The sequence below is a fragment of the Berghia stephanieae genome, chromosome 5 (assembly GCF_034508935.2).
Source record: "Berghia stephanieae isolate SIO BIC M18660-M18661 chromosome 5, UCSD_Bste_1.3, whole genome shotgun sequence".
In the NCBI taxonomy this organism is placed as follows: domain Eukaryota; kingdom Metazoa; phylum Mollusca; class Gastropoda; order Nudibranchia; family Aeolidiidae; genus Berghia; species Berghia stephanieae.
The window spans coordinates 54384830-54411696 of NC_088364.1; the positions used below are offsets into that span (position 1 = coordinate 54384830).

A 26867-nucleotide genomic window follows, 5' to 3' on the forward strand; every position below is an offset into this window, starting at 1 on the left:
CATAAATTATCAGTCTATGTTGCAATGCCAGATAATAACTTTGTTTACGCAATCGATTTACATCGAGTTAAAACGAATTCTTTGAAAAGAGAGTACAGTCTCACACAAAGGTTAATACACATACAAAAAAAAGAAATATGAATTTAATGATTGAAAAAAATAAAATACAATCAATTTTTCATTAAATTTTAATTATCTTCTTATTATAGGTATTTTTATCATGGCTTTATGGTCTAGTAGTTAGCCAAGGAGCTCGTCCTATAAAATATCGATTGATCAAAATGACTATTATTATTCAGTCAAAAACTCTCAACCTTAATCAAGAGAGTTTCAAGTTTGAATATTTTTTTACATGATGAATGTCTTTGATCAATATTTGAAGGACGAGTTTTCTGGCAAAGTATTTTATTTAATTGGTTATTAAGATTAATGCAGCGGTATTATTATTTATTTAAAATTGGAATGTGATCGGCAAGAATAACGCCCTTCAGGTTATGTCAAAATGCGTGGGAAAAGCACGTTCTCACACTCTTAAAAGTAGAGCATTTCGACAGCGTGGCTCTTTTGTTGTTCTTTTCGATCAAATCCTGAAGCCGCAGGCAGCACTAAATGGAAATTGGAGGTTACAATAACTGGGCGGTCATCACCATCTAGTATACTTCAATAACACCGCCCCCGCCAACCCCCCCCCCCCCCCCCACGCTCCTTTAATTAATTTTATATATATATATATATATTATTACTATAACAAAAGGCCAAATGCGAAACGTCGTTTGTTATGTGTTGTTCCCTTATATATGAGTCACATTAACTGTATTTATCTTTCTCTCCAATAAATGGGTGACAGATTTGTACATTTTTAATTCAATATTTGGGCTATTTCAATACCGCCTTAAACTGAAACGTTTGGCCAGAAATCTCGTTCTTCAAAAGTCGATCGATTAAAATGACACTCGCCACCTTGTCAATGAAAAAATATTTTTTAAAAAAATTCCCTTCATCTTTATTCATCCCATAAGGGCAATTTTTCTCTAAAGTCTATTCCAAAGGAAGACTGGAATAACCCAGGCGTCAGCCGCAGTGCAGAGCCGTAAATTGAGCTAAGGCTAGGTGACTTGCAGCGGCGGGTGATCAAACTCGGTACCTTTCGAGTACGAAGCAAAGACCGTACCGCTGAGCCAATTGTGTGAATCTGTAACTTAATGGAAGTAAATTACAATCAAAAGATAATCGGAGAAATTCTCGGCTTTCAGTCACACGAAGTCAACAATGTTGGCAATTTCGTACGCTGCCATCATTATCTTCATCATCATACTCATAATTAACATCTTCATCATCAACATTATCATCCTCATCATCATCATCATCATCATCATCATCATCATCATCATCATCATCATCATCATCTGTATTATAATCATAGAAGCAGCATAATGGCATTGTCATCATGATCATTATTTTTATTATCATCTTCAAAATCATTTTGATAAACTGCCGTAGCATCAATTTAAGATACTAATCTCCAGATCGGTGCCATTGTCAACATTCAGAAACGACCCTAATCAATTAATATTAAAAATTAATAATGATAATATCTCAATAAAAGACCAATCGCCAGTCGTGATGCACTGCCTTGATGTAAGGAATATGGGTTAGATTTCTCGTTGGGTTCCTGCACGAGTCCTTCGTGTGCACATTAAATCCACTCAACCAAAGCACAAAAACCATTAGGCCTCTATCGCATTACGACAGTTCTATCCCAGGAACTGGCGCTGATATGACCTAAATGTGTTGCAAGCGCCGTAAAACCCTTAAAAACAAACAAACAATATCTCAGGAAGACACATCCCAAGTTTGAAACCTATTTATTGGAGTGAAAGTAACGCACCTATCAGGACAGGACGATCCTGTCGTATTGTGTCATGAGCAGTTGTAAACCCCTACAAAAATGATGGGGCCAGTCCCGAGGTCATACTATTTGTGATAATAGAGAAATAAAGCCGTATATAGAATTCGGACAAAAATGTTCCTGACTTGGTGGCTCATGGAACATCTTACTTCTGCCTGACTATACTTCTATATATCTAGTCAACAATGAAATACACCTATGCACCGAGCTGAAGTTTCTTTTCTGATTCCATAAAATGTGAACTAATTTCTCCTTTGATATATTTAAGTTTTTGAAAGTGAAATAAAAATTGAAAGAAAAGAGTTGTATCAATGTTAAGAGAAATTTTTAAAAGAAAGAAAGAAAGAAAGAAAGAGAAAGAAAGAGAGAGAGAGCGAGAGAGTGAGAGGGAGAGAGAGAGAGAGATAAAGAGACAGACAGATAGACAGACAGACAGAGAGAGAGAGAGAGAGAGAGAGAGAGAGAGAGAGGGATAGAGAGAAGAAAAGCAAGAAATAAGTGAAGTTAAGAAATGCAAACTTCAGGATATGACTCTAAAAGTGTCGCTTAAGGATTTGGCTCTTGAGTAATCTTTTAGGTCATCAGAGAACGCATCCGATATTGTTTTCTCTTTCTTTTTTTCGAAGCAGCAAAGCACAAAAACATAAAACCTTTATTATATAGATCTTGAAATTGCATTCAAGGCCCAGTGTGGAAGTGAATTGCGCGAAGTATGTCTCAAAACAGTCTTGTCCCAGTGCGATAAGATTTGAAAAGAATACATCCTCCAGGGACTGGACGAAATTGCAATTCGATTGGGGCCTTAGAATATAATGATAAAAATGCTTGTTTTGTGTGTGTGGGAGTGGGGGGGGGGGCGCTGATTTGCTTAATAATGTATTTGTTTCTTTTGGTTGGTTTGTCTTCTAATTAAAAACCCTTTTGTTTGTTTTTGTTTAATTGTTCGTCCTTTTTTTTTTTTTTTTGGTTGAGTTTTGTTCTTTTACTTCAATATCATAAAACACGATTACCCCTTGATTTCGCAATCAAATGTTGACGCTTGTGAAAAAAATGTAATCTCCCCGTATCGGGTTGATAGCTATCATAATGTGTTACTGTTTACTTGTCTCTCTATTTTTGACAGATCCGATATTCTGCTGCCTCAATTGCCAATCAACAAACAGCAAATGCCATCAACTATGTTTGACTTCACTCCACTCCATGATACGAGGTTCCATCATTAAAATCGCAACCACATACGTTGAACTCAGGTCACACACAGGAAACCTTTGATAGGAAATAATTTGCTCCATGTCACACCCTTCAATCAAGAGAAGTCGTAGACCAGAAAGGTTATTATCCACAGCTTCCGATTAGCCAAGCTCATCAGCAGTCATCAGCCAACGGAAACTTGATTTACTCCGAAATGACCTTCACATTGACTTTGACTCTGTTTATTATTTCACTTTCACCACGCCCCCAATTAATGTCACGTGTCGTGTAACGCAGACACGACGTCATGTTTTTGCCCCCTTCACAAGTGCACTTCACATCAACAGTAGAACACCTCGGAGCCTCCAAAATGGTGGCGGACTCTCACATTGGAGATGTCTACTTGGAGATGAAACGAAGGCAGCTTGGTCCAAGACTACAAGTAAGCAAAATATAAATTAAATGTGACCTTTCGCCTAAAAAGATATTAAGTCAGAGTGAGTTAGATGCTAAAATTGATTTTATAGCCAAACAAATGTATGAGACGTGAGTAAAATTTCAATGCTTCGATTGAGGAGAGAGTAAACATTCTTTCTCAAAGTCAACGTGACAAAAACTAAAGTTTCGAATTTCTGATCATTTCACCTCTCAAATCCCTTTTAGCATCTGCACCACCAGGTTGTAATACTGTTTAGGACGATGGGTTCCAAAAATTGAATTGAAAAAGAATTGAATTCTGTTAAGGATGTCCCGATAAAACAGATGACAGGACAGTTGCCTAATAAATAGCGAAAAGACTGTGTTTCATCCCTGGCAGAGCCGAATTTAATTTATTTTCCTGACACCACTATCCACCCAGCACTTAAAGGTAACCTTCAGACTTTTGTCCTATCAGAGAGGCTAGTAAGCATTTGTTATTGTAATTTTAATACTACAAAAACCGGGATATATCCGGGTCTATGGCCAGTATACATATGTTGATATTTACAATGATGGGATATGTTATGACTCACAAGTGTCGAAAACCCCTAAAAACTTTCAAAAACAAAAACTATAATGTCCTGATAGATAGGATTTCCACTTGTGCGACTATGTAGTCTTGTGGTATGACACTCGCTTTCGGATCAGAAGGTCCTGGGTTCGAGCCTCGCTCAGCGCATAGTTGAGTCCTTGGAAATGGCTCTTTACTCACATTCTCTCACCGTACTCAGGTGTAAAATGAGTGCCTGGCCGTTAACAGCGTTGTCTTGTTCCCAATGTTACGTGTTACTGTTGGTCAGTGACCCTTTGTACGCCGTTTTGAGCACGTTCTAGTGGATATTGCTCTATATAAAAGCTCAAGTTTAAGTGTGAATAAATATTGTGAATAGCTTAAATCGGGATAATAAACCATGGATGATCGTTATATAAATGAAAGGTTTATTATCATTAAAGGCCCAAGAGATTATTTGTCTTCCCCATTGAATGGATTTCTAAAGAGAATAACATAATTTCAAAATGTATATTCCCAAAAATAAACCGATTATGCGTTCAGAGCTTTTTATTGTTTGTCCAATGTGTCTTTCTAATATTAGGTTTTATTAAAGTATCTCAAACTCTATAAATGTGTGTATGAACCAGTGCTAGACAAAGCAAAAAGAAAAAATAGAAGAAAAACTCTGCCTTAAAATCTGCCTGACTCGATTGATGAATCGAACCTCAGAGTTTCTGATTCCCGGTCAGATGTGCTAACACTATGTCAATTAAGTCTTTAACCAGTAAACTGTCTTAAACTTCGCGAAGTCCCAGGTTTGAGAGATTTGCCAAGATGAGGGATTTAAATCGATCGATATTTGAAGGTCGTTTTCTGGCCAAATTTTTAAATACGTGTTTTTCCAGAGTACCGTTGTCGCTGATGTAACTAGTGACAGAGACTAATAACGCAGAATGCTTCGTTTGTTTGTTTTTAATTGAATATTAATTTGAGCGAAATGTCAAAAGTCAGCCACCACCGGATTTCTAACATTTCATTTGGATCTTAAATTAACTGTTTGGGCTTTTAGATTTTTTAAAAATTTGGCTGGAAAACTCGTCCTTCGAACATCCATCAATTAAAATGATCCTTATCTTGTCAAAAACTATCATTTCTAGGACTACCTTGAAGTCTCGGGTTTAAGAGTTATTGACAAGAATAGGGTCATTTTAATCGAGGGATATATGAAGGACGATTTTCTGGCCAAATTTTAACTGTTTTTTCAAAGTACGGCAGCATTCATGCATTGCCTGTTTCTCTCTTTTAATAACGCTGAACATGTAAAAAAAATATAATTTTATTTTACGATTTTTCCGTCTTCATTTTGGCATGTTTCGTCTTTTTATTTTTATAATCTTTTCAAACCAATTATTTCACTGATTTTTTTTCTCACGGACCCTGACAAAACAAGACAGGAGTTCTATTTTGATTTATAAACAAATCTTCGTTGCCATCTCATCTAAACGCATAAAGGCAGAGGGCGAATCCCTATAAGCATCCAGTAGACCGACAGAAAATTGAATTTTTGTTTTTTCTCATTTACAGTTTTATATAAAAAAACGTCATGTTTGATTATTATTTTCTTCGTATACATGGAGTTTACCTCTATGTAGGTTGCTGACAATCAAATTGTTTGTAAGTTGTTACTGACTTTAAATATAACAAGAAATAAAGTCAGTGAAGAAGTGGCAGAAGACATCAGAGAATAGATATTTTGGCGGTGTCGTAAGAGTCAGGTCTTTGGTTCGAATCCCCATCGTCTCAAAAGTCTTTATTCTCACTTGTCATCTGCTACTTCTCTGCTCACTTCTTTTCTTCTTCTTCTTCTTCTTCTTATTATTTTTTATTTTTTATTATTATTATTATTATTATTATTATTATTATTATTATTATTATTATTATTATTATTATTATTATTATTATTATTCTACTCTTCTTCTTCTTCTTCTTCTTCTTCTTCTTCTTCTTCTTCTTCTTCTTCTTCTTCTTCTTCTTTTTAAGCTTCAGGCTGAAGATTGTATGGCCGTCTTTTCAGTAGCGGGGCTTTTATAGTCGAAAGGACTTGTTTACAAGCGGTTGGTAAGGAGTTCCAAAGTCGGATGGTGGCGGAGAAGAAAGAGTAAAGATGATTGTTTGTTCTTGAGTGGGGGATTTAAAAATTAAATGCTGAATTTTGTTGTTATTCCGTTTCAAATAGCTTGTTGGAATTTCGAGTTTTCCGTTTAGTGCTTTGTGGAATACGCTCATCGTTTTTCCACTGACAAATCTGGCCGCCCGACATTGGACATTTTTCTAGCTCATAGTGATTTCTTGTGATGTTTGTGGGCCCCAAATTGAGCTACTATATTTCAGTATGCACCTGACATGTGCTTCATAGCATTACTTTTTCACAGATTGGTGGCAGTGGCGGAGTTGTCTGTTGAGGAAGGCCATGGTTCTATTTGCCTTAGTGGTTGTGTTGGCACTAATAATAATAATAATAATAATAATAATAATAATAATAATAATAATAATAATAATAATAATAACAACAACAATAATAATTTTCTTAATTTCATCATCATGCATCATTTAAGGACATTTATTTATCTATTTGGCTTTATAGTTGAGCAATGGAATGCGTATCCATACTATTATTTATTTTTGTTTACTTTAATGTTTATTTTGATGTTATGATGAAAGCCTAAAATATCAATCGGCTAAATATGAAAGTGGCACTAATTGATATCGATTTCATTTTAGCTCCTAATTCCTTCACTATCATAGATTTAATCGATATATAAATCGATTTTCTCTTCCTTGAAATGTTGCCAATCCTATATTTTAACCTCTGACTATATGTTTTGAATAATTTTTTTTAAGTTTCAAAAGAAAATAACACGTGAATGCAAAGTATGTTAGGTTTAAACTTCCTTGAAGTCACAGGTTAGAGAGTTTTTGACCAGATGAAGGTCATTGTAATCGATCGATACTTGAGGACGACTGTGTGGTCTTGTGGTATGACACTCGCTTTAGGATCGGATTGTCCTGGGTTCGAGCCTTGCTCGGCGCATAGTCGAGTCCTTGGAAAAGACCCTTTACTCACATACTCTCACCGTACTCAGGTGTAAAAGGAGTACCTGATCGTTAACACCGTTGTCTCTGTCGGAAAAGAACTGTAATAACGCCTTACAGCAGTCATGTCTCGTCCTACGTGTTAAGTATTGCTTTTGGTCAGGAACCCCTTGTAAAGCCGTTTGAGCACGTAGATAGTGGATATTGCTCTGTATAAATGCTCACTTTTATGACGAGTTTTCTGGCCAAAAGTTTTAAAATGGATTGTTTTCTCCGAGTACAGACTTTTAAGAACCACCCCCCCCCCTCCCTGCTGCTGTTCATGTCGATACTAGATTACGTCTATCTCTCTCTCTCTCTCTCTCTCTCTCTCTCTCTCTCTCTCTATCTATCTATCTATCTATCTATCTATCTATCTCTCTCTATCTCTCTCTCTCTCTATCTATCTATCTCTCTCTCTCTCTCTCTCTCTCTCTCTCTCTCTCTCTCTCTCTCTTTATAAATTATGGAGTTTACCATTATATTATGGCAATTAGAGGTTCGCTGAAATAAGAAAGAATGCGTGAACAAACTTGATCGGATATAAAAGAAAATCAAAAAGGCTCAAGTGAAGAAACTGAAATGTGACCAATTGTTTAAAAACGGTATTCTAATGAGGTGAACTTGGGGTTTAAAATTTAAAAATTTAATTATAAGCGTAACTTATGAGATTTGGACTTTTAAAAAAACACTGTGCTTTAATATAGTGCACTCTCCACTAAACGTGCTCAAGGCGCTTAACATGGGAGGTCCCTGGCCAACAGCAACACTTAACATGTAGAACACGACATGACACCAGATAAACGATATTACAATTTTTCAGGCAGATACAACGCTGTTAACGACCAGGTACTCATTTTTAACCTGGGTACGGTGAAAGAATATGAGTAAGGAGACTTTTCCAAACACTGAACTATGCCTCGCAAATACTCGAACCCAGGAACTCCGATCCAAAGGCGAGTGTCATACCACAGGAACACATAATCGCACAGGGTTGAAATAAATGCCTTCATTAAGAGCAATTCGTTTTGATTGTTAGTCTTTAAAGATCTGAACAAGTGTGTGTGAAAGGTGCCAGAGAAAGCAAGAAAGAAAAATAGGGAAAAAACTATCCGAAAAAATCAGTCCAGATCTTGATCTTATACTGGTGCCTGCTCCTTAAATTCTTTAATTTTCTTAGCCTTTAAAAAATCAAATTTTCTCTCTCCGATTATTTTAACTTTCAACTCTTTCTTTCTTTTTCTAGTTTATTTCGACACATTACCAGATTGACACGAAGGGTCCTAATTTAGCATAAAAATAACTCACCTGTTATAGTTTCCGAATCATTTGCAACTATTTTTACAAGCCAGTATCTCAGACCTGCCTACTCTTACCATAAATTCGTAGAATTACGAAATTTTAGCTCAAATCTCATGAGCTTCTATAAGTCATTATAACTTACTGAAAATATATGTTGAACCAGACTACACAATTTTAAGGATTTTAGGCGTTATTTGCTATTTTTGTGAATTGTTGATTTTTAGTTAACTATAACGAGTACATTTTTTTCTCCTAAAAATTACGAATTTTAAAGAATTTAACTAGGCAGGTCTGGTATCTTATCTACTTTGATGAACAGGCGATTAAGCAGGCATTCTATGTAGGGCAGTCTACCATGCGAACTAGCCTGTCAATTTCATGGGTAGCACGTGGCATACCGGAAGTCTATAGCCATAGACGTGTTGTGCACAATGGCGGAAGGATACATCTTGATCATTTTTTTGGAAATTGCTATGGTTGGCAGTGGTAAAAGGAAAAGTGTGTAGCACTGGTGTACTGGTAACGGATCCGGCTCGTTAGGACGACGGTCTGCCGGCTTAGGTCTCAATAGCTCACTTTGTAGAGGACTCCCTTCATACGCAAAGAGACTGAGATCGATCCGATCCCGGGTGCAGTCGATATTATTTTTCTAACCCCCCCCCCCCCCTCCCTCTTCCTCGTCCATCCAGCAGTGATTGGGTAGCTGGTTTTATTAGTCTGGCAAAAAGTACTCTGCGAGAGACTAGTTTCCTATCCAAAAGAGAGCAAACAATTGCTATTGTCCGTTTCAATCTATAGAAACCTTGGTAAACTCCGGCTCCATGGCTTAATGGACCTGAAATACTACCACTACTCGTCCTAGCCTTATGCCGATAGTCGTCACAAAGTGCCTGGATGTTTTGTGTTTTAGCAACTTCTATCACTTTCTCAAATAAGTGTGTACTATTCTTCTTTATGAGAATACTGGATCTTTTGTCGTCTGTCTTCGACCAAATTTGTCTATCTAGCTCTTAATTCTTTACCTTTCTTTTACGTCTTGGAGGGTCTCAAAAAGTCATTAGATAGGGCATTCATCAGACAACTGGTTTTGAATCAGGGTAGTGTCGAAGTTTGCTATTTCTGATCCCTCTGTCTACAGTCTACCCATCAGAGAATGCTAAATCTAGCGTTAAGAGCTAGTTGATAAACTGGCATCTTTTCAAAGGTAGAAACGATTGGTAATATTCATTAATGGTATAGAAACCCCGGAGTTTTGGGTTATTGTTGTTGTTTTTTTTTTGTGTTTGTTTGTTTTCAAAATCTCTCAACTTACGAAAAGCTGCCCCTTAATTTCCAACCCTGGTTCTTTTTTTTTCCTTCCTTAAGTTGCTTATATATTTTGTTTTGAAACGTGACCCCGTTTCCATCTTTGACGATTTCTATCAATCAATGCCGTGGTTTGTTTTCGACAATTCGGTCTACTTAGCTTGAAGCCTTCATTCTTAGGCATTTTTTTTTCTTTTATGCACCTATCGAGGAATAAGGATTTAAGAGCGTCACCTATGTGCAGGCTTCAAAGTAAAATCAATATCTCTTTGCAATTTATAATACCATGGCTGGTACAAGAGCGTGCTTGAAAAATCACTGTGTGCATGCTCACAGTGATTTCTCAAGCACTTGACAAACACCAAGAAATGGGGGGGGGGGAAGGGGGTTGAAATGATAAGATGTCAATATAACTGCGCCAGATAAAGCAGAAAAATTTCACAGAAAAAAGAAAACATCCCGAAAAATAAGCATTGATCGACTGGTGAATCCAACCTCAGATAATAGACCTGTAGGTTTGCCAGTGATCAGGCATGAGGTTTGATCTCAAGTTAAAGGAAGGATAATTTCTATCTTTAAATTTTCGCTGCGTGATTTTTCTTGTATTTTTCTTTATGATTTATCTTGCATTCTTGTCTCATTCAAGTGTTTTCAAATCTTTCAAATTTTTCTAAGACCTAAGCGTGATTATATTCGGCTGCCCAATCAGCATCGATTGTGCGAGAAGAAATTATCCACAGTTCTTATACCTTTGACAAATTAATACCTCCTTGGAGCATGACGCCACGAAAACAAAGACTATCATTGTCAATAATAATCGCCTGCCATTCTAAAAACCGATTGTTCTTCTATACCAATTTAAATATGCATTCGAACAAATTAAGATTTATCATAGCTACAAACTGAACTTTTGTTTGGTGGCATAATTGTGGGTGGATATAAGATTTAGTGCTCAGTGGAACTTGTCGGATTCCTGAGTCAATCAGGTGGATATAAAATTTTGTGCTCAGTGGAACTTGTTGGATTCCTGAGTGTCAAACTTCAAATATTTCCACCAATTAAATTGCTACCCCGTATCCCACGAGGAAATCCCATTGATTATTCAAGCGAAGGATAAGCCCGTAAAGGGAACACTTAATCCCCAAATAATTCAAAGGTTATTGATAAATCTCCAAATTGGTAAAACACCACCGTGATGGTGGATACAACATGACAATTTGTACAAGGAAGGTTGAATTGGTTGTTGTTTTTATTATTGTCAGTATTCTTCAACTGTTATGATGTGACATTTTATTCAGTTAAATCTAACGTATATATATATATATATATATATATTATATATATATATATATATATATATATATATATATATATATAACACCCCTCAGTAATGGGTTTCTACTTGACATATGGAGCTGGACTTTATTCCTTTTTACTCACAATACAATATATTAAAACCTGAAGGAGTAGTAGCGTATGGCTACACCTCCAAATTATTTTTGTCATCTCCGGCTTCAAAGATTGTTTCGTACCTGAAGATGAAACGATAGTCCTATCGACAGGTTACATAGTTCTCGCCAGATAAAAAAAATAACTCCCAACGTTTTATCGATGGATAGAACTAAGGTGTAAAGGACTCATTCAATATGGACACGATGTAGAGTCGGACAGTGGGACGAAAGTTGCTACTACGCCATCAAGTTTTCTGAAACATGGAAGTCTCGGTAGACCTCTTCCAATCAAGAAAACTTCCCATCCCGAGGGAAATTACATTTGATTGGACATGCAAGGAATAAGCCCGCCCGCTCAAACAGGCACATCCTCCTTAAGTGATTCAATACACAGTCGAAGAAAATTGATAAAGTTCTCAAATTTATAAAATATCGATCTTCTCGGGAGTAGTGAAAACGCTGTTATAAATAATAAAAGTTATGTTGAATACGACATATTCCAACAACAAAAAAATCTCTAACAATTCAAGCGAACAAAACAATGTTGGTATAAATTTTGAATATTCATAGAAAATTTAAAGACGTGCATAATCTGATTATTTATTCGTTATACCCTTTGATGGCAGCTTTGATGAGATCCATGAAGCCGAATTGTATCGCCGTTTTGGTGTCAATCAAAAAACAGTACTTGCTTCCATTTCAATAGAAAACTGGTCCATTACAAATTACAAAGTACTTCCCGGCAGAACCCAATGAACTCAGCTATCCACCCGCGAAATGCTATAATAGTAATAGACCGAATAAAGGCTGGACTTATCCGGGAGTGTAAACCGTTCCGTTTGCTTCTGAGTTTATAGATCTGACAATTGAGTTGTCTACCTGCACACCCTGTTCTATAATGTAGATTATATTTTCAATTTCCATTTTCCAGGTCGTAAAGAAAAGTGGCCATTTCTTCAGTCTTGACAACACCCGTTTGTACATGATGAGACGCATGGAGGAGGAAGGGCATTGCAAGACTGTACCTGTACACCAGGTCATGCTGAAGAAAGTCCCGGAAGCGGTCCAAAGATTAATGATATTACCCTCCGATGTGGCCAATGCAGGTAATTTTTGTCAAATTCAAAATTAAAAAATGGCTGCTTGAAGCTCGAAGGAATAAATAACACTGAGTAATGAAATGGAAGTTTCAATTTATTAAACGAAGATGGATAATGGAGGAGTTTTGGGTTCACCGTTTATCAACAACACACGATGAATGAAACACTAAGGATGAATGAATTTTTGTTTTTTCTCTCTTTTTTTTCTTGTTTTGTCTTGTTTTCTTTTTATATTGTTTTTGTTTTTGGGTGTTTTTTTTTTTGCTTTGTTTTTTGTTTGTTTTTGTCTGATTGTTTTTTGTTGGTTTTTTTTATTGTTCTTTTTATTTGGGGATTTGCGGGGGATGTTGTCATTCTATATTCATTTATTCTATAGTTCACCTATGATTGATCAATTAAGTACCCACTTATTTTTCATTTCCATTCGTTTCAAATTTTTTTGTAAAATATCAGATTTTCTTTTTAAGATTTAAACTCATACTTCTTGAACAACGATGAGCAGTAATACAAAATTAAATTATTGCAAATATCCCCTAAAACATTATGGTTTGTATTTTTAAACCGATGTTGCCTTTTTTTATTAACGATTTTGTTGTAATCTATAACTTGTCTGACATTGTGACCTGCGACCCAATATAGTTTCACAGAAGACTGATCTGTGTTTTTGAGTGTATATGATATATGGGTGTACATTTATGTACATATATATGGGTATATGTGTGTATTTTTGTGTTTCCTACATTTCTTCCTATTATAATTTTTTGATTAATTTCTTTTCTCTTTATTCGTTCCTTTGGCTGTTTCATTATTTTCAAGCAATAAATTAGCTCGACGGAGATAGATTCTCTCCTTATGCATTGCATGTCTGAAGCGGGTTGTTGTTTAATATTCTCATCGCGATTCGCAGATTCTCACGCTTCTCTCCTTTCCCTCGTTGAATTGATAATTCTATGCCCAAAGACTCAATAACAACTCATCAAAACAACCAGTATATAAAATGCTCTTATAACACATAAGTGTCTAGATATCTGAATGCCCTAAAGATGATACATGTGTGGCGGGGGGGGGGGGGGGGGTTCTATCATGGAGGAAAAACTCCTTGTGTTTCAATGTTGTATTGTCTTATCCTACATGTTAAGTGTTGTTGTTAGCTTGTAAACCACTTTGAGCACATTTTGGATATTGAACAATCTCAAGTAATTTCATTATTATAATTTTTTAAAATTAACACTGGTCTACGATAACTTACTGAAACGCTACTCAATTACTGCTGGGTTTCAGAAGTGAGGTGGAAAATGGGAAGAGTTCGAGAACACCGACTCTGAGCTAATTCGACCAAGGTCTGATTTAGTGTTGTGTGCTCTATCCATAGGAAGGAAATTGCGATGTCAAAAAACTGGTTCCTATCTCATTGGAACTTTAAAACTACTCTTCCAGAGGACTGGATACAAAACGTGTGTAACTGATATTCTGGTTTTTAGAGAGATGGCATCTTACCTTCTAGTCTAAATATATGCTGGTCGTCAATTAACTCCATCCATCCTCGCTCTTTTACTTCCCGTAATTTTTAGAATTTGCCTATATTATATCCTGCTACTAAAATAGTTCTGTCACTTTATGATTCAATATGTAACCTACTCATTATTTGCCCTCCGAATGACTGGTTTGATACGAACTTCCAAGGACTTAAGAAACAGAAAAGTAGAAGGTGTGACGTCATGACTTTTCTTCCCTATTGAGATAGTCAGGCTCCATCATTAAATACGTAAACCTTTATAAATTCGACGTAATGGGATAGAATAGACATTCGAATAAATAGTTAAGTCAATAGCTGGTAAATCTGACACAAAGGAAATATTAAAGATTAGACAACATAATAACATTATTACGCCATTCGCTGACAAAACGCAATATTCATATTTTAACTAGAACACTTTTTTTATATCGATAAATGAAATAAAATTTATCCGAACTTATAAAGTATTATTTAATTATTCTTTAATATTCTTTTACAATGTATGATATTATGTTCGGAGTCAATTTAATCTATCGTGTATCATAAAATAAAATAATTCTCGCCAAAATCTAAGAAAGCATTTTGAGCCTTTTTATTTAGCGCAATTACCACTAAACGTGCTCAAAGTGCTTTACAAAGGGTCCCTGACCAACAGCAACAAGTAACATGCAGAACGAGACATGACGCCTGTAAGGCGATATTGCATTTTTTTTTTTCGGACAGAGACAACGCTGTTAATAGCAAAATACTCATTTTACACCTGAGCACGGTTAGAATGTGAGTAAAGAGCCTTTTCCAAGGACTCAACAATGCGCTCAGCGAGGTTCGAACACAGTTCATACACACTTGTTCAGTTCTTTTTCAAACCCAGAACCGTCCGATCCGAAAAGCGAGTGTCATACAACAAGACCATAATAATATAGCCACACATTTTGTCGGTGTATGACAGAATAATAGAATTGTATATCTAGTTCGTGACAATTATCGCCTTTCATGTTTGTTACCAGTATATGTAGGTTGTATTTATTGGAAGAACATGTGATTCTGTGATCGATACGCCCTGCTTATGCATAGTATGTTATTATATACCGATTTTAAGAGACAAACATAATATATAACCATTCATAAGACTGGTGTTGTTGTTTATCTTATTCAGCAAGTTTCTATACAAATAAATTACGACAAACATATTATATAGATAAAGACCTTCATTTAAGTTGGTATTTATCTTATAATAGCAAAATTGTACACAGATTTCGAAAGATAAACACATTAGTATGCATTATGAATCAAAATCGACGTATGTATACTTTATTTTATGAAACGTATAAAATTGGGTTCTTATTTATGGATGTTTAACCAGAGGAAAAACAAAATTTGCGTTTTAGATATTCGTGTATACCTCCTTGTCTTTGACACATGATGGGTGTAGGTCGACGTCTACATATGTGCAGGTCTGACATCCGAACCCACTTATGGTCCTGGTTGAACATTGTTGTAATGGATAATACTTTGCGTCATTTTTTTTAAAGATTTCTATTACCACAATGAGCCCATAAGGAATTGGGTTATCAGACCTGCGAATATGTGCACGTCAGTGTAGGTACAATTTGATTTATTCCCATCCCTCCTCGTGGAGAATAGGGCCTTGAACACATCTTCCGCAGAATGTCCTGTCAGTAGAGACAGTAATGGCTTCCCTCGAGGATATAAGCCTCGTTTTGCCTTTTCCTACTCAACTTTTCTCGTCCATGTTTCTTCCAGTCTTCCTCTCTTCTCCTAGAGCTGTTGTTTAGCATTCTTATGACAAATCTTAATTATCTCTATCCTCTGACTGATGAGGGCCGACATTTTACTTGCAGGTGTTACGTTTCCTCTATTCTTTACCTTCTTATTTGACATCCTTATTAGCTGTCATATTTTCAACCAAGGTTTTTGTAAAGAAATGTAGGTACAAAACGAAACCTTGAAAAATAGTAACTCTCAAATGATATTAATTCTGAAAACTTACATAGCGCTATAACTCCGAGACACCAGACTCTAAGCGCTTAAATTACAAATTACTGAAACATACTCATTCACACACACAAGCACACACATACATACAGACACACACAACACAAAACAGACGCCTAACTTGCTTCTCATATCATCTACTAAAGTCGAAGCAAATATGTTTTAAGCGAACGTTTAAAAATAGACAAAGATTCTTTTTCACGAATGCTCTGTGGTAAGGCGTTCCAAACAGAGGGTCCGAAATGAGAAAAGGATCTCATTCCAGCATATTTGCGTATTGGAGGGACAACTAGTTTGGTGGAATCACTGGCCGAACGTAAGGGGAAGGGTTTTGAATATCTTTCAATTAGTACCGAAAGGTAGGAAGGGGCAGTACCCTCAAGACAACGATACACTAAAACACAAACTTTGAATTTAATCCTTTTCTCAACAGGCAGCCAATGCAGGTCATGAAGCAGAGATCTGGCAGAATCACACCTACGCTTCATGAATATTAGTTTGGCAGTACTGTTCTAGACAATCTGAAGACGTCTCAGATTATGTTGTGAAACGCCAAACAACCGAGCATTATAAGCATGAGGGACAAAACCAGGTGTTTGGTTACATCCTCAGATATGAACCATCTTATGGAAGCAATCTTTTTAGTTGGAAAAAGAAGATCTAACCAAATTAGTAAAAACGAGTAAAGATCTTCATAAAACTTGTGTTGATGTTTACCTCGAACTCAGCGATATGTGAAGAGTACTAGTTTTTGTAGAATTAGACTCTGCCTTTCAATTATTCTTTTATTTTTAATTATCCATTCGAACCACACTCCTCGCAATCTATCCACGGGTATAAGTTCAATTTCAACTTATTCCAATCTCTAATCTGTTTCTAATTTCTAATTCCCTTCCTTCCTCACTCATTCCCCTCGCACAACACCACAAAATCGAGTAAAGACAGTATTATATTTCCATCCTGTTTGTCCTATCCCTTGGTTCGTGAGTAAGATAATACATTATCGGCCATATGTCAACAAGGAGGTACACTGATGGTCCAACGGGAAAAGATAAATCTGCGACGGACAGATTGTCCTGTCCCAATAAACGAATAGCAGCGCCGAATTTGTTCCATATGCCATGAGAAATAATGGTTCTAAAAACAAGTTTACAGTATTTAAGATAGGAAAGCACAAGAAAAATAAAAAGGTATCAGAAGTTTTATTTTGTTTTGTTTTTGTTTTTTTGACTTTTTTAGTTTCGTTTTGTTTGTTGTTGTTTTTTTTGGCCTGATTTTTTTTTCTTTTATTTTGTTTCGCTATTTGTTTTGTATGTGTTTTTAATTGTATTGTTTTGTTTTGTTTTGTTTTAACATTTATTTGAGCCTTTAAACGAATTGTCTTCCAAATAACAATTTATAGCATTCTTTGAAGCGATTTACCTTGCCGCTGCTGTTCTCTTCGTTATAGCCTTACTATCTCTGTAACAACCTGCCTAAATGATTTGTCCTGTCCATGCGTCTTTGTCACCTTGTGAATGAGACCGTATGTAACCATTTGAGTGTATCCTATTTGGTGGAGAACCTGGTGTGAGAGGCCAGTCCACACACAAACTACATTTGAAAAAGTTGGGGTATTTATTCTGAGCACTCTTCTCATATTAACAATCATCGTTTGATCAGGATAAAATTGGGGTCTTATTCAGATGGTAGCAAACGATTGTTACTGTTTGTTTACAGTTACAAAAATCATGGGGGGGGGGGGGGGCTTCGAATTTAATGGCTTTCTGATTCGTGTCCGTAATTACTTGTAGAGTACTACACGGTATTCCAAGGAACAACATCATTTTAAAAAAAGAATAAGAAGAGCGTCTTAGCTTGATTGTTGAAATTTAATGCACGAATTAATAGATATTGACTTACTTGACTTAGATGCCTTTCGCGTCTCGACCGAAAGATCGGGTCGCCTTGGCTGTTTCCAGTATTTCCTGTGTGAGGTGTCTCCAATATTGCCGGTCCTCTGCTAGGGTTCTCAGATTTTCAAGGTCCCCTGCCGTTATGAGACTAATGCTTTGTCCAAGTGTTGTGAGGTTTTTGTTTAGGATCACAGGGAGTGTTGTGATCGGTCTTCCTCTGAAAAGGTTCCCGTGTTTTTGGAAGTATCCCGACATGGCTTGGTTTGCTGGTATGTTTTTGTCCCTGCGTAGTATGTGACCGAAAAGTTGCCATCGTTGTTGTAAAATGTCAAGGGAGATTGGTCTTTCTTTTGTGATCTTATAGAGTGATTCATTTGAGATCTTTTTGGGGTATTTGATGTCCAGTACCCTTCTTAGCTGTGTGCGATGGAAGGCATCCAGATGTTCTTCTTCGGATTTTGTCAACGCCCAAGTGCCGCAGTTATACAGAAGTACCGGTTTTACAAGAGCATGGTACAGTTTCAGTTTGGTTTTTCTCTTTATTTTGTCACCTCTAATCCATACATTGGTGAGTTTACTGAGTGCGGCGTTTGATAGCTGTTTTCTTCTTTGTACATCCTCGGTGTCTCCAATTAGTGAGCCGACTTTCTTTGTTCTTTTCCATTCCTCTTTGTTCCTCGATATTGTTGTAAATTCGGTTTTATTGGCATTGACTTGGAGGTTATATTTCATGAGGGTATTTTGTATGATGTCTATATTTGCTGGTGTTGATCCAATAAAATCGACATCATCTGCATAGGCGATTTCTCTAGGGATTGCATTCTCAATATGAGTCGTTGGTTTTGGAATGACTTTTCGAACTTCTTTCAGAGCGTGTTCTAAGTATATTGTGAACAGAATCGGGCTCAGACTATCTCCTTGGGGGGTCCCGATGTTACTTTCGAACTGCGTCTGTTTTGTGGCCCCGTATATCCTTGGTTGTATCTTTGTGTTGCTGAGGAGAAATCGGATTATTCGGAGCTCGTCTTCGTCTACTATTTCTGTTAATATCTCCAAAAGTTTTCCTCTGTCGATCGTATCAAAGGCTGCGGACATATCGATAGTTATGGATATGTTTTCTTTGAGTGCCTTTGCTGCCAACCATTTATGTGTCCATACAACGTCCGATGTGCTTCGGTCTTGGCGAAACCCGCTTTGGCTATGTGATAGGTATTTTTCTATTTTCGGTCTAATTCTGTTGAGGACAATAGTTGACAGTGTTTTTCTTATGGTATTCAGTAATGTTATTGGGCGCAGGTTGTTTACGGGTCCTTTCGTTTTTCCTGGTTTTTGTATTGTAATTAGGACACCGCTGTTTATGTCCCAGTCTTTGTGTGTTGAGAATGTTTTGTTCATTATGTTTGCAATGCTCAGATCCAGGGAGAGTGTACCGCATTTCAGCAATTCAGCGGGAATGTCATCTTCGCCTGGGGATCTGTTATTGTTTAGGCACTTTATGCTATTTCTAACTTCAGTTGTTGTGATGCGGTTGTTTAGGTCTCTAGGGTTTCCTGAGAAGGGCGATATTTGTGAGACTTGTTTGTGAAATTTCTGCTGGAAGTGGTCAGTTACAATGTCAAGGATATCGTTGGGATTTGTTGTCTGTTTGCCAAATTTATCCTGTAGTTTTGGGTTCTCGAATGGTTTTCGGTTCAGAGATTTCGTCGCTTTGAACATAGACGATGCGTTATTTTTGGACTTTTCTATGTCTTCCACTTTTTTGTCTAATTCCTCGTTTCTGTGTTTTATTGTAAGTGATCGAATTGAATGCAGTATTTTGTTTCGTTCCGTTTTCAGGTTTATTATTTCTTCCGAGTCTTTCGTGTTTTGTATCCTGATCCTAAGTTCTTTTTGTTGCCGCGATAGATCGTTAATAGCGATGTTAGGCGTTCGATTTGGTTTGTTCTTAGTTGTATTAATAGAGCCTGCACTTTCTTCCCCGCATATTTCATTGCCGCTTGCGTCTCTTTCCATTCATTGTTTGGATTGCTGTTTTGCTTTATTTTAAATAGACTTGAGTTAAGTTCATATTGGTAATGAATGCGACATTCTCGCTCATTTACTATTTTTGCCGTGTTTATTTTGACTGCCGTTTTACCTTTCTGTCTTCGTTGTCTGTACACATTTATGTTGAAATTCGTTTTTACAAGTTTGTGATCGGATGTTAGCAGTGTACCACCGTATGATCGCGAGTTGGTTGAGTAGTGTTTATGGCGGTGTCGACATATGATATAGTCTATTTGGTTGTGTATTGTTATCATTTTGTCTTGGGTTTGGTCTTTCCTTTGTCCTACCCATGTTGTCTGGTGTCTTGATGGGTGGTTGAAAGCACTGTTTGTTATGAAAAGTTTTCTCTGTTCACAGAACTGGACTAATTTTTCTCCGTTATCGTTACGTTTTCCTTTTGAGTATGATCCTAAACATAGTGTGTCACTGTCGAGACGTTTTCCTACTTTGGCATTAAAATCTCCAGCAATTATTAATATTGATTTGTTTCCTATTTTGTTCAGTGTATCGTCTAGGTCTTTGTAAAATTTATCAGTTTCCTCTGGGTATTGTTTTGCGCGTTGACTTGTTGGTGCGTAAACATTTACGATTGAGATAGTGAACGTCTTCTTACCGTGATCGTCTTTATTATCGTTATTCTGGTTCCTTGAATTGATCTTACACTTAAGCTCAAGAACACATATTCTGTCCGAAACATTCCATTCGTCACTAGTCAAATCCCTGCAGTTTTTATTTATGAGAAATCCACATCCATAGTGAGGTGAACTGGAAGCAAAGCACAGCAGTCTGTGACCATTTATTGTTTGGTCGACGCCATCTTGGATCTTCGTCTCTTGTAAACACAACACATCGATTTTATAACTTTCTAAATCTTGACACAGTTGTTCCTTTCGAATGTTACTTTTAATAGATCTTAAGTTAAAAGTTCCAATATTAAGATTAGTCCACATCAGGTAAAAATTAAAGATTCCACACAGTGAATAAATAGAAACATAAGACTATCCACTGAGCCGAAGCTCAATGTCAACAGGTGTCAGCCATGTTGTCCGATCTTAACATAAACATTTACTAATTTAAACGAACGGGAAGGCGGCACAATAATGTAACAGGAAACGTATTCGTCCAATACGCAAACGTACAAGGTTTGAATCTATATTATTATTTTGTTTTTGGGCCCTCTGCGTCCAAGTAGTGGTTAGAGAGTATTTTGAAATTAATGATTGCCTATCGAAAGGATTACTTTCCAATTCGCGCTTCAGAAGCGGGAGCAAACTCCCTCATGACAGGCACCTGAGTAAATAAGACCGTTATTTGTTTTGTTTTATTTTGTTTTGTTTTTTGTTTTTTTTTTTGTGTGTATGTGTGTTGGGTTTGCATGGTTTGTTTTATTTTGTTTTTGTTTTGATTTTGTTTGTTTTTTGTTTGTTTGTTTTTTTGTTATTAAGCTATAATAATTATAGGCGTTATCGGGACAGATTAAAGATTGCTAATAAAATATCTGATTATATTGATGAATATTTACATACATTACAAAGAGATAAACATGCATTTGAATTTGATAGATGGTGATAAATCAATTACTTAATCGTCTACTTTCATTGTTATTTTACTAATATCGCAAACTTAAGATTTAGTTTGAGTCTTTTTGAGCTTTATGACATATCAAGTTTATATCAATAGTCAAATGGCATGGAAGCTTCAATTTAGTTAACAAAAACAGATATTGTGAACGTTTCGGGTTTCCCCTTTTTCCACAAACACGATGATTGAAACATCAAAAACGAATGGGAAATGAGAGAATCATCGTGTTTTGTTGACAAAGGGGAAACTCTAAACGTACACATTATCTGTCTCCGTAACTTAGATTGAAGATTTGTGCCAAAAGTTTAGTTTATTTATTTACCTTTTTCTTTGATAGCCAAAACCAATAATAAAAAAGAAATAAAGGAGATAAGTATGACAAACTATAGGCCCCCTTGATTAAGGTTTTTATCCGTTGCTCCATTACGCAATCATTACCGGCCTTTTAGATAATCTAGTGGCGCTGAAATGATTTAAATGTGTCGCAAGCGCTGTAAAACCCTTTAAACAAACAAAACAGATAATCCACGTATACGTTTTTATACGAGTTAAGCACTCACACATTTTAAACTCATACTACCACTTAAGGTATCAGACCAAGATAAGTGGTGTATGCTACGATCAGTAATGGATTTGAAAGCGTTATGTGAGCGGGAAAAAATACATTACTATCAGAAGAAGGATCAGACACTGTGTAAATATATGCTATATAATGAGAAGAAAATTGGTGAGAGTTGAAATAAATGAAATAAAAAGATATGTAGTCCGATCCCTGCCCGAGACGACTGGTCTTTAAAGGACAATTATTATAATATCTTATCTTATTTTTTCTTATCAGATCTCGTGTTTTCTAGCTAACACCAGTTATTTTTTTTTCGTTATCAAATCAAAACAGTACAAAGGAAAATGAACGGTTTGTTTGTTTTGTTTATTTTTATTTTGGTAGCTTTAACACTAATTTGAGAAATATTATTCTCTGATGCAAAATTTTATATTTGATCGTTCAGAGGATTTTTTTTTGAATGAACACTCTCTAGCATTGATATGAGGTGATAATCTGGAATAAGATGTCGGCCTTGTCAGAATTTTTTTTAAGCACGAAAATTCCAATCTATCTAGCTTGAATCTGCCTCTTCCTAGTTTGCACTCTTTGTTGTGTCAAATAAAAAAGTAAATCTTTGACCTATGGGTTGAAGGGGTCAGATAGGAGTATATAAAAACCAAAGACATGGAATGTATAATATTACCATTCATATTTACAATCTTGCCTCTTCCTTTCTTACAACCCCCCCCCCCCCCCCCCCCCCCCCCCCCCCCCCCCCACAACGACCACCACAACCACTGAACTCTTTACAGAATCAACCCCACAGTCACCCCGGAGATTGTTCCGGTTGAGGAGAGCATCGGAGCAGGCCATATATGGAAGTCCGAAGAAGACCAAAGATACAAGAGATACCAGATCCATCACATGTAGCCTTGAAACCGGTTAGTGGTGAATCAATCAACCGAAATTTGTTTAACAAAATAGGAAATAAAATTAGATAAAGTGTATTATATGATTGTATTAGATTGGTCAATGGGTTTCTATCTCTGAACGTCCAATGAAAGTTGCAAATCCCTCATGTCTTTTAAATTACTATTTTATTACCACATTGAATTTTATGCACAACTTGCTTTGTAACGTGTATGTTCATCTGACTGTTAGTCATTTACGCAAAAAGAACTTGTTCTTCTTCATTTTGAAATATTATGATTTTCTTGTACATGTGTTTTAAAAAGGAATGGAAATGCTAGGTTAATAGGTAAAAGAAGAGTGATCAGGCATGTCAAGAGTTTGTGACCAATATAAGAAAGAAATATTTTTAGTTGTTTTTTTTTTTTTAGTTAGAGCGCGATCAGGACTCCTAAAAGCCCGGAATTGTAAAAAGACTAGCAAAAATGATTAAAATGGAAAAGTTTCTTAGTCAAATAATAACTAATGTGATAAATTTTAAAGGATTTCTATATTTTAAAAAGACTTTTTGTCACAATTATGTTAATTAAAATTGAACTGGACACAAGAATAGAATCCAATTTTTTGTGTTGCATTTGCCGAAAAGAGAATATGAATAACCATTTTCATGCTTTCCTGTCTGTAATAGTTACTAATCTCTCTCTCCAGGTCGCCGTTTCCTAAAAGCGCGTCAAGTGCCGGTAAAGGATGAATCAGAATCTTCTTCTGACGAGGAGGATTATTGGCCGGATGAAAGAGAATCTCTGTTGTGACACCGTCCACTTTTGACACCATAAATCGTCTGTGTATAATCAATCAGAATGCGAGCTAATGTAGATCTTCATCCCATGGCAGATAATCGCTCGGAGCATGTGAGCACCCAAAAGAACAGAACCTTTTGCAGTTCGACCTCACAAAAAGTCACGAACTTAAGGGAACCTTGCAATAAATTCAAACTACTCATGGAGCAGAAACGGTTTTAACGATACGATCCTCAACAACGCTAATGAAGAATAGGTCTTCAAAATGCAACTTAAAGCTCAGTGTTGATCACCTGTAGTATCAGTCATTCGCTCTCAAATCATGTGACTTTGACGGTGCCTTTGTTAACTTTACCTAAACTTGCGTCACATCACAAACAACAAAAGAAAGTGAAACGTGATTTGTTGATAGAAGTACTCAAGGAAACAAATGATCCCATTGGTTGAATCGATACAACTCACTGGCCACTTTCTTTTGGTAATCAGGTATTTTGACGTAATGTTTGGGCAGTGTCAGACTATGAGTTTAAGAGGTTTACACTTTGCCTTCCATTGATTTGGAATACAAATGCGATATTAACATCAACACAAATATTTTGCTGTTCTCATTAAGATTCGTCCGGGAGTTTTTCGACCAGGGCACTGTAATGCCAATTTTCTGAAGTGATCAAAGAAGGAGAAAAAATATTTTCTCAATTGATGTGTTGCGAACGTTTACATCTAATTGTCTGTAGAAAAGACTTAAAGAGAAATGTGTATTAATGTTTGCCAATGGTGGCTTTTAAGCATTCCCATTTTGAAGTAGCCAGATGCCTACTAATGGGTAGATTATACTCATAAAAGCACGGCATACAACATACTTTGTATGCTTTTTGAAAAGGTTTGTCTTTTCGTGAGGACATCCTCAGTTTGTAGGAAATTAGGTGAGGCCTTGCCAGGTGGGCCAGGCACTTTAAAGTAGAAATTATATTTACTTCCGAAATTGTTCTTTTCTTTCGTCAGATATGCTCTGAACATTGATTATGAACGTGTCTGAGCATTATTTGATATTTAAATATATGGTTACATTTGATATAATCTTAAAATATATTCCCAACGGATTAATATATGATAAACAACAACAAATAACAGAGGGATTTGATGTTTTAGTCATATATTGCCATGGAGGTCGGGCACAACGGGTCTTCATTACAAAATATGCATATTTATACCGTTTTCTTCGGCAGCGACAATGAAATGTTTCACTATAAGGCTCGATATTCATATGTTGGATTGTAAGACTCCATTTCCATTTTACTCTAAGATCGTATTTTTATAATTTCTTCTTCTTTGCCACATGTATTGTACTTTAATTATTGTGGAAAGCAAACACTATAGATTACAATGACTATTCTCGATGATAACTGTTCATTTGAGTAGTAATATTTATTTATATCTACGCCATTGAACTTCAATCATATCATTTAAATGAAGGACTAAGCTAGGAACTTTGAATTCATAAAGAATTCTTAAATATACCATTTTGAGCAAGTCAATTTCCCAGATGGCAATACGTTTCATTGGCTTCTAGAAGTCAAAGGAAGAGTTACGTGGTACAATGACAAAACATTTTTCCATAATTTGTCGGAAAAACTTAACTGCTTCAGCTTGAAATTCTTTTATTTCGACAAGTCGGACGCCATCTATTATTTGCCAACCAATATAAACGTTTTCCGTCAAAATGTGATTAAGTGTTTACCATTGTGTGGCAGAATTGTAATATCGTGCACGATATTGACATACTCATTTTGTAATTCAAGCCGAAAGGGTTTTGAAAACATTTCAAAGACTTAAGATATAAACTATTGGTCGATCGATCTTATAATTGTGTAGATGGATATTCCCCCAATTACCTTGTTTCCGGTTAGTATGCCAAACGCAACAGTGACGTAATCGGACAAAAGCCATTTTCTTTATTATGTCAGAAATTGTTTTACTTCAAATTTCTGTCGATTAGAATAGCCACGAACTTGCCAAAATTATTCAAATCAAAGAAACGCTTCTTTGAATTTTTAGATTTGAGAGTTTTGACAAGAGGAAGATCATCTTGGTTGAACAATTTTGGGAGTAAAATTTTCCTGGACAAAAATGAAAAAAATGGATTATGTCATAGTAACTCAGAAGACTGGCCTTGCAAAGCCACCATTTATACCTGACAGTGCTCAGGATATTTACAGAATTATTTCCCATTTTGTCACTTTATTAGTCGATTATTTATCCCTGGAGATCACCCTTGTCTGGGATAAACAGTGGTTGCCTTATACAAGTACGGCTTCGGATCAATTCGATTATTAAGTCATACATCTGAATTAAATGCGTCTCGTGTCAGTCGAGGGTATAAGTGTGTCTGTGTCATATATTTAATGAGTTCATAACAAAGTATATAGTCAACAATTGCGTATATTATTGTGCCAATAGGCTGCGGAGAATCGTATTCCTTTAAAGCTCTACGTCTCTTGCAGCCGGGGTCAACCCCGATTTCTGTATTGTGAAAGGGATAGTCCCTATAGCTTGTTATCATTTTTATTTTCAGGATAAAAAGTTATTTGATTTGGCTAAACGCTGGACAATCAACTGTTTAAATGTTAATATTTGAATTCAGATTTCACATTTGACCTTTTATATAGCGTAATATCCAACAAAACGTGCTCAAAGCGCTTTACAAAGGGTCCCTGACCAATAGAAACACGTAGCATGTAGAACGAGACATGACGCCTGTTAGGCGATATTACAATTTTTTCGAGATAATGCTGTTAACGGCCAGGTACTTATTTTACACTTTAGTACGATGATAGAATGTAAGTAAAGAGCCTTTTCCAAGGACGGAACTATGCGCCGAGCGAGGCTCCAAACGCAGGACCTTCCGAACCGGAAGTGAGTGTCACACCACTAGACCACATAGTCTCTGTATCCTTGTCTACATCTGTTCTATATTTGAACAAATCTACTTTGTCTTACGTCTCGTTTGCTTTAAAGTGTAAGTCTAGAATTCTTTTACTATCCCATTTTCGTCTTTATTCTGTGACTATGTGGTCTAGTGGTATGACACACACTTCTGGATTGGAAGGTCCTGGGTTCGAGCCTCTCTCGGCGCAGAATTAAGTCCTTGGAAAAGGCTCTTTTCTCATCATAGTCAGGTGTAAAATGAGCACCTGGTT

General features: G+C 36.3%; 2 protein-coding genes across 3 annotated transcripts in view; one reads left to right on the plus strand and one right to left on the minus strand.

Moving 5' to 3' along the window:
* The window catches only part of LOC144973207 (uncharacterized), an 81306-nt gene extending 55033 nt beyond the window's left edge, over positions 1–26273 (plus strand). For both annotated transcript variants that reach the window (XM_078915366.1, XM_078915367.1), the window contains exons 3-6: positions 3033–3542; positions 12195–12369; positions 22774–22902; positions 23579–26273. In XM_078915366.1, coding sequence (XP_078771492.1) covers positions 3408–3542; positions 12195–12369; positions 22774–22902; positions 23579–23682 — 543 coding nt within the window. In that variant the 5' untranslated portion in view covers positions 3033–3407 and the 3' untranslated portion in view covers positions 23683–26273. The remainder of the gene's footprint in view (positions 1–3032; positions 3543–12194; positions 12370–22773; positions 22903–23578) is intronic.
* LOC144973219 (uncharacterized) overlaps positions 1–26867 on the minus strand; it is a 498849-nt gene that overhangs the window by 281019 nt on the left and 190963 nt on the right. The gene's annotated exons all lie outside the window — the stretch shown is intronic.